General features: G+C 52.6%; 1 protein-coding gene across 2 annotated transcripts; it reads left to right on the top strand.

Moving 5' to 3' along the window:
- The first annotated feature begins 43 nt into the window (after positions 1-43).
- LOC134520470 (DNA-directed RNA polymerases I and III subunit RPAC2-like) lies at positions 44-8,094 on the top strand. Of its 2 annotated transcripts, none has more exons than XM_063345862.1 (5): positions 44-123; positions 4,552-4,649; positions 6,337-6,413; positions 7,480-7,562; positions 7,894-8,094. In XM_063345862.1, exons 1-5 carry the CDS (start codon positions 85-87, stop codon positions 7,939-7,941), a joined length of 345 nt encoding a protein of 114 aa, XP_063201932.1. In that variant the 5' UTR covers positions 44-84; the 3' UTR covers positions 7,942-8,094. The 2 variants fall into 2 exon arrangements, with proteins under 2 accessions (XP_063201932.1, XP_063201933.1); XM_063345863.1 differs by lacking the exon at positions 44-123 and adding an exon at positions 6,519-6,633 and having other exon boundaries at positions 4,599-4,649.
- Positions 8,095-8,656: the final 562 nt, after the last annotated feature.

Here is an 8,656-nt window from a genome sequence, read left to right as displayed (position 1 = left end):
AAGTGGGGGCTGTGCCCCGCGGTGCCTGCCGGGAGCCGTAGTCCGCGCCGCGCGGTGCCTCCCGGGAGTTGTAGTCCGGCGGCCATGGCGGAGGATGGCGAGAGGAAGGCCGCGCTGGAGACGGTGAGGGAGCGCGGCCGCCCGGCTGAGGGGGACGGGGCGGGGGTCGGCCCTGCTCGGCCCTGAGGCGCTGCTCTCCCCTGGCAGCGGCAGCCGGGGCCTCCCCGGCTCCTCCCGGGCCTGGCTCAGCGGTGGGGCCTCCTCAGCATGGGCCCACTGAGGAGGGGGGAGCGTGGGTGTGTGCGGCGTTGGCGTCGGGATAAATCGCGGCAGTGAGGATAGATCCAAGGGAAAGGCACCGCGGCCGCATCCCCGGGCTGGTGCTTCGTCCCGTCCCGGTGGCTTTGCAGGCCGGCCCCGCGCTGCGGCCCGTTACAGCCTTTCCTCTCCTATCCCCGCCTAAACCCTCCTCAGATGTCACCCCTCAGAGGGCCGAGCCGGCTTCTTCAGCCGTCAAACCGCTCGGTTTCACCTGGTGTGGAGCAGCTGCTCTGTTACAGCGTCTGTGAACAGCTGAGGGAGGAAGAAACTGAAGAAAGTGAGTGAAAGAAGTGAGGAGCAGTGTTTCCTGAAACAGGAGGGACAGAGAGGAATCCACCTGTTCAGTTGAATTTCTTGAAGTTTAGGCGTTTGATGTGGTCCTACAGAGAACAGAGGCACCTAGAGGTCAGGACTAACCTATCTTAAAAGTAGTTAGGACTAGCATTTTCTAAAACAAGGCTTGCTTTTTAAAGATGAATTGTTGAAAACATCAGGCTGTGGATGGCTTTGCCTGTTAGCTGTAGGCCCTGGCAGCATCCCTCGTCTCTTCCCCTGTTTCAGGTGGCTGAGCCCTATGGCAGGAGCTTATGGACCTTTTTTCCATCTCCAGTGCCTGCTGCAGGAGTTTGTGGACCCTCTTTCCATCTCTGATACCCACTGCAGGCAGCAGAAGGCACTAGATGGCACTGCACTTCACGCAAACAGGGGTGAAGCTGGCAGTTGCACCAAGACAGGATGACAGGGAGAGCTGATCCAGGCTCATCAGGTGCTCCGTGTGCCAGTCTGTCGGTGGGAAATGGGGAAAGCTGAGCACCAGGACAGCCGTATAAGGAGAAACAAGGGGGCTTTGTAAGTTGCCTGATTTTAAAAGCTGCCTTTGGGGAAGGCTTAATACAGTGGTTTTCCATAGTCTCTCAATCTACACTCCCTAAACTTTTCCTGATGGCACAACAGACCCCAGAGTCTCTTAGCAATAGTCTGGCTTCTGCTAGTTACCTTTTTCAGGCTCTGTAGAGCCGTATTCTTGTTGCCAGTTGTGCAGGCCGCAGGCTGAAAGTCACAGTTGTAGCAAGAAGCCCAGCCCTAATCCTGCAAGTCTGATGTGATGAATGAAATTGATCTTTGAAGAGCTGCAGTTCCTAGAGAGGCCCTTGGCAACAAACTAGCAGATCCCTCCATGGGGAATGCAGTACCATACAGAAAACAGGAGGATGTGTAGAAAGCAATACTGGCTCATGAAGCCCAGCAAAGGACTATATTCTGACATAAAAGACAAGTTATGCATAAACTGCAGTGAGCTGTAGGACTGTTCCCCACCCACTTGATGTGTAGCTGATCCCATGTATCTCAGCGCTGTGCTAATGTATCCACCACAGCACTACCTAGGCACCAAATACAACATTAAATGATTCGTCATCATAAATCACAGTCCCTCCAAGCAGGAGAGCGTCTGGGCAATGCGAGATTGCAGCTCTTAGGCTTGCGTAGCTGGTAGAGGAGGGGAGTGACCAATGCATGGGTGGCCAGGTCACAGGGGCCGTATCCTGACCTTGCTGGGAGGCTTTACCCTGCATGGTCTTGGGGTAAGTGCAGGCTTTTCTGTCTCTGTTGTCTCTGAGGGGCTCGAATGAATTTGGTCAATCCTAAAGCTGCCTCGAGATCTCCTCAGCTTTTCCATCTGCCCCTACCTTAATACAAGAACAAGGACAGTTTGGTAAAGAGACCAGTGAATTCGTGTGTAACCAATGAAGAAAAACTCCAGATGAGCAGAATTTCCTGCTCCAGAGTATCAGGGCTTTTTTTTTTTAAAACAAGTTGGCTCAAAGGAGAACAAGTTTTCTTGTGATGAATAGTATGATACCGGGACACCTCTTAGAGGATACTCAAAAACACCCTGAGAAATCTCAGCGTTCTGTCTCAGGGCACAGACCCCGTTGCTGCAGGGACCAGGGAGGAATCTGGCCTTCAGGGGAACGTGTTGGTTTTCCTTGGAAGCTTTGGACAGTGTCTGGGCCAGAGGTGAGATACCTGACTAGCTGGGCCAATGGCTTGATGAGAAGCAGCAAAGCTTGTGGTCCTGCGGAGATCGAGAACTGTATCCGAGGACACTCCACAGGAAAGAGGAGAGAGAAGCTGAGCCTGTGAAGCAGACAGGTTCAGCACAGTGTGTTCCTTAGGGCTGTGTGAAAGAGCCGTGCTCTGGCTTTCATCTGCCAGATCAATGCCCTGGGTACTCATGCTGTGTGAAGGAGCAGGGACAGCTTAAATTCGTTGGGTTGCTGCTCTGAGGCACTTGCTGCAGCCCCACAAGTTGGCCCAGCTGCCATGCCAGGGGTGCATCTGTCCCTTCTTCCCCATGCCCACATGTTCCTTCAGCTTTGTGAAGGGGTCTGAAGTCAGTGCAACTCTCAGCACTGTGTGTTAAACTCCCAGTTGTCCTATTTTTCAAATAATTTTTATGCAACATTTGTAACTCAGGTGTAAATATTTGCTCTCTGTCTGGAAAAGCGTCTCTTGCCCCCATGTGTGCAGAGCTACAGCTGAGCTAAGGTGTAACTCCGGCTGTGTGACTAAATTGCAAGAGCGTCAGTGTCTCAGTGAACAGAGCTATACCTGTACCTGTCTCGTGGCAGGGAGGGGGACACTTAGGATTTTGGCACCTGGTCACACCTCTTACGCTGTGACTGGATGCAGGGAGCAAACCGGGGGCCAGGCAGCCTGTCCTGGCATGTGGGTGCCTCCTGAGTTAGTCTGCTCTTGCTTGAGCCTGTAGTCTTTGGAAAAAACAAGCTCTTGAGTAGGACTGGGGCTAATAATTTTAAGAAATACTTCCTTGCGGTAGGAGAGACTGTGGCCAGCAGCTACGTTTGTGAAGAGGGTGCTGGGTCTAGCAAGCAGGAGAGCTGGCAGGGTGTTTCCTCCATGCCACCGGCTGCCCGAGTGACCTGTAGCAAGTCACTTATGCGTTGTCCTTCCACACCAAGGGAAGGTGTTTTTGCCACTCACTGATTTTAATCACTCGGCAAGACTTACTGCTTTTGTTGTGGGTTGCGAGATGCTGGGAGATGGGGAGACCTTATGAGTCCCACATCACTGTTGTCGGTGTGATGTTGCTGCATTGCACCTATCCCCCTGCGATAGCTGGTGTGTGGGGAGCCAGGCCTTGAATTGTGCTGCAGGTCTGAGTGATCTCTTCCTCCAGGGAAATCAGTCCACATTTCCCTTCGGAACTGCTGAGTCAATTCCCCATGGTGGCTGTACCTGCAGAAGGAGGAACGGGACTGCTAGGAGGGTATCGCTACCAGAGGGAAAATGTGAGGGGTTATAAAATCTCTGGAGCGGTTGAGGATTTGGCCACGGGCAGGATGAGAAGAGATCAGTGCTTGTCTTAGGCTGGCTCCGCACTTAACCTTGAAACCTCTCTCTGCTGCCGAGAGAGGAAGCGGTTGGGGGCTGTCTGGGCACATCAGGCTCCACGGTGGCTACGCTGAGCCTGGGGAAAGGTCAGAGGCTCAGCAGCCCTCTGACAGCTAAGCGATTAATTAGGCAGCTTGTTGGTTTTGGAGGGGATCCCAAACCAGTCTTCTCAGGAAGCGTTAGCTGGTAAAGCTCTTTTCGGGCGCCTGAGCCAAAAGGCAGCAGGAGGATTAGGGGCTGGCTGCCGGCATTGTGGGGTTCGTTACATGTGGGGCTCAGCAGCCTGAGGCTCACCGATGGGCTCTCCAGGCTCACCCTCAGCATGTGAATTTGGACTTACAGCTCCTTCTGTTTTTGAGCTGGTGTAAGATTTCCCTGGTGACAGACAGTACCCCTCCCTGGGGAGTTTTTGCCCGTCCCTTTCATTCCTGTCTAGCCATGGGCTGGTGGTGGGACCTGGGATCACACCAGCCTGAACAGATACTTCAGCCTCGTTCCACCATGGCTGCTGAAACCCCAGCTTTCTTTGGGCTCCTCTTCTCTCCTGTGAAGAGGAAGGATGCACAGGCTCTTTGATAACTGGGGAGAGGTTTCTCTGAGGTCTGTAATTTTGCACCTTTCCCTCCCCCACTGTAAAAGCACTCTTGGTCACACTGCAGCACTCGAGACGTGAGCCATGGAGATGGACCAGCCAGACCTACAAGCCCCCTCTGTTACTCTGAAGCTGAGCGCAATAGTTTTTCTTCACCCTACAGCTGGTGTTCATTACCTCAGAGTGCCTTACAGCACCTCTTCTTTCCTCATTTGTGGCAGGTCCAGGCAAACGGGACAGATGGAAACTGCGTCACGTTTGTGTTGCATGATGAGGACCACACACTTGGCAACTCCCTCCGATATATGGTCATGAAGAAGTAAGTGGAGCCTCTGTGATGCCTGGCATCACTGAGGGTACTCTGTCTCCTACTCTGGCCTTCTCCTTACTGTCCTGCATCTCAGTTGTTGCTGGAACAAGGCAAATGATCAGAAACTACCTCTGTGCACGCCTGATGGGGTCTTTATATATCAGACATGGTGGCAAAGACTCCTTGCCTAGCGCCCCACCTCTCTTCACAGGATTAACTTTTCCTTGTGCCATTAGTGTCAGGACCCTGAGAGCGCTAATAGGCCTTACGGGCCCTGACCAGCCACGTGGGGGGCCTCCACCTACACCCTGCTGTGAGCCCCGCTTTTAAGCTCAGCTCAAGGCTTTCAGTCCCTGCTGAGCTGTGTCTCCAGCTCAGCCTGTACTGGGCTGTCGACTCCATTCACCCAGGGACTGACTTTCCGGTCTGACCTCAGCCCTTCCTCATCATTGCACACCGTCTTGGTGATCAGTGGGTAGTGTCTGACCCTCATTACCCTCACCTGATGTGACACTCACCTGATGTGACACTCACCTGCAGATTGACTTCTTGGCCTGATCTTGGACCTCCTTCATCCACACAAACCTGCCTGATGATCTGGACCCTTGGCTGAGCCTGGCTACCACCTTTGTGCCCACCCTACTCTCTCGCTTGGGTGCTGTGGGACAGGGCTAGCTAGTGAGGCCTCTGCCCTGTCGGCTGTCCTACTATTCATGGCTCCTAGCTCCCCATCCCTTAGGGAACGGCCAGCCCTCACTGCTCTTTGATGGTTAGTTGTGGAGGAAACTTAATGTCTGACATGTGAAAGACTTCTGAATGTCTTATTTGGCCCTGGGTAAAATGATGCACAGCTCCATGTAAGTACACGTGGTCAGGCAGTATCTGTGTCTCCCTCTGGGACAAGCGCTGTCAGAAAAGAGGGTAGGAACAGCCAGTATTAAGCAAATTGATCATCTTTCATGCTTGCATGGAGGTGCAGGAATTGATGCTGGGAATTAATTATCCCGCTGCCCCCATCAAAATGTACAAATAGGTTCACCCTCATTGCCCGATTTTATTGAGCTGGGCAGCACAGAGGGTTTGTGAGGATCTACCGGTAAGCCTCAGAAGAATTACAGCAGGAAGTTCAATGCATCATCTCAAATGACAGTTGCAAATGTCATGTGAATTCCTCTGATAAACCAGCGCAACAAGTAAAACAGCAGGCTTCTTGCAAGGGGCTGTTCTTTCTGCTGGGTGCACAAATGTTCTACAACCACCTCAGCTTATGAAGGCAGGTGTCGTGCAGCCTGCAAACCATCTCAGTAAATCCTTGCAATGCCTTAGACCCGTCAGCCTCTTTTGCCCGGCAGATCTGCAAGAGTTTTGTGTACAGTGAGGTTTCCAAGCATCCAGGACCCCCTCTTTGAACTCTGCAGGCCTGCCAGCGGACCGCTGGTGGTGCCAGGATGCAGCCTATGATCGTGCCAGCCATGTCCTTCCCCTGCAGAGCTCCAGCTGCAGCTCAGAGGTAGGTGAGGGTGTGTGAATAAGGTTACACAGGGAGTTTCCCTTCAGCATATCCTTCCCATAAAATCTTTGGTCATTTTAGAAATATCCTGAGCCCCAGCAGATCTGGGGTTGCCTGAGCCTCTGACTTCCCTGAGATTTGCTGTGGCCTGGGTTTCACTGCCCTCTTCTCTCTCCCCTCCTGCAGCCCTGATGTGGAGTTCTGTGGCTACTGCATCACACACCCCTCTGAAAGCAAGATCAACTTCCGGATCCAGACCAGAGGTATGGGTACGCACGTTTCCTTTGTGTCCAGCGCCCTTCTTTTGTGGAGTTCCCCCTGCTTATGTCAGGTTTCCACCATGAGTCTTCTCTGCTACCCACCTGCAGCGACTGTGCCTGTTGCTGAACCGGAGAGGCTGCCCTGAGCCATTACGCTACAGTCCTTCTGTTTCCCAACTGCCGGGTTCCCAACCGAGGAGCCCACAGCCTTCCCTGGTCCCAGGTATCTGGTTTGACTGGCAGCAGGCACCGAACTGTAGATATAGTAGATGTGCTACTCACTGTCAGAGGTGATGGGTGCTCCATCTGCCCCTAAATTAGCACAGGGAATGGAAAGCAAAGACAAAGTGTGCTGACATATATAGCTGCAATGAGATAATTTGTTTCTGCTTCTCCTTCTCAGCTGTCTTGCAGCTTTGGCCATCAGGCTATGACCTGAAGCTCTTTTGAAAAGCGTCATCAGTCTGGGCTGTCTTTTGACTTGCCTCCCAAAGAGGACTTTGTTCCCTGGTAATAAATAGCACTGACAGCTCTGAGCCTCTTGCAGTCACTCGCTCCTCCCAGCACCGCAGCCCCTTCAGCTCAGTCCACCGCCCTCCATCCAGGCCCTGCTCCCCAGCTTTGTCTGCTGCCTAGAGGGACGGTGCTATTTCATTCCTTCCTCACGGGGCTGATCTTTTGAGAATCAGATATGTAGAAGCCACTTCCTGGAAGCGAGTATCTAGTTTGTGCTTGCTGACTCTTGCATTTCCCAAAGATTAATTAGTGCTCAGGCTGTTCAGCTTGCCAAGGGCACCCCTTCCCCATGGGACTAACTGCAGGGTAAGTGTCTGCGGTTCCTGCCCCATCGCCTGGACCGTCACACTGGGCTCAGCTCCCAGGCTGCTGGTGGTGGGCTGGCAGGAGGGAAGCGTGTGGGCACATACCTGGTGTAAGAGCCTCTCCCCATCACGGGGCCTGCCCTTGGGCACGGTGGCAACAGCCACGCTGCCTCAGAGCAGCGAGGGAGGCGGCTACCAACCCTTTGGAATTCACCTCCCATTTCACTAACGCATCCTCTTCCCTGAAGGGGCCCTTCCTGCTGTTGAGCCATTCCGGAAGGGGCTGAACGACTTGATGGGTGTTTGCCAACACGTGCTCAACACCTTTGAGGTGAGACTATTGACTGAAGAGCTCAAGGGCCTTTTCTGTCTCTTGGTCTCCGAGGGGACAGGAATGGGCTGAGACCCATGTTGTAGGCACTTTTGACATGAAAAATTTGATAGTTTTTTCAGATATTTTCTGCCAGTGCCTAGCTTCCTCGGGGTGACTGTAAAGCTCAGTCACTTCTGAAAGTACCTGGAGCTCTGTCAGGGCTTCTCAGGTCCCTCAGCCTTCCCAGGCACTGGGCAGAGAAGTCACAGCACAGGCCAGGGTGGTGGCACTGTGGTGTGTGAGTCACTCATTTATGCTGTTAACATTTGTCCTTTGCTTTTGTTTGCAGAAGAGCATGAAGGAGTACAGGGCCCAGAGGGAGGAAGAGATGCAGTAGTGTTTGGGGATGGCCGTCCCCATGGATATGCGTGATGTCTGTGTGTTGAATTCCCTGTGTCACGAGTTTTTGTTTGGTTGTGTTTTTTTATGACCGCTTTGATGCAAACCTGTGTTTTCTCTAATAATAAAGTTTATGAAGTTTGATGCCGCAGAGGTGACACTGCGTTCAGCTCAGCACAGATGTGGGAAATGACAGCTAGAAGGCAGCTCTTTCCCTTTTCCATCTTATTTCTTTCCCTCTGCAAGTGTTGTTGCTGTTTCCTGCTCAGGTTTTTGAGATCACAGAGTTTGCAGGTGCACAGAATTAGTCAGCCCCAGAGTCCTCAGGGAGCAAAGGGGTTCAGTGCTGCGTAAAATCAAGCTTTTAGAAAGGCGGCACCCTTTCCTGATTTAAATCTTTCTGTTACCGGCACCAGTGCGGTTGACTTCAAGGGATACAGCCAACCTTCCTTTTTTAACAGATCACTATAAAATGATACTCTGCTCATTTTAGGGGGTGAGATGAATAAAAAAGCACTTGCCTTTTTTAACCCCCTGAAGAATGCAAAGGCGAGCCCAGAGCACTCCTCGTGAGCAGGTTGAAAGGGTACAGCACTGAAACCCTGGCCTTGTTCGGCTCTGCTGGCCGCGCTCCAAGTGAAAGCCTTTTGTTGAGTGTAATGTGGCATGAAATTGCAGGAGTTTTTCTGCTGCGTGCCGGGCGTAGGATTGGG

The sequence above is a fragment of the Chroicocephalus ridibundus genome, chromosome 9 (genome assembly GCF_963924245.1).
Source record: "Chroicocephalus ridibundus chromosome 9, bChrRid1.1, whole genome shotgun sequence".
Taxonomy (NCBI): Eukaryota; Metazoa; Chordata; class Aves; order Charadriiformes; family Laridae; genus Chroicocephalus; species Chroicocephalus ridibundus.
The sequence above is the reverse complement of the archived record's forward strand: the minus strand, read 5'-3'. Positions and strand labels throughout refer to the sequence as shown.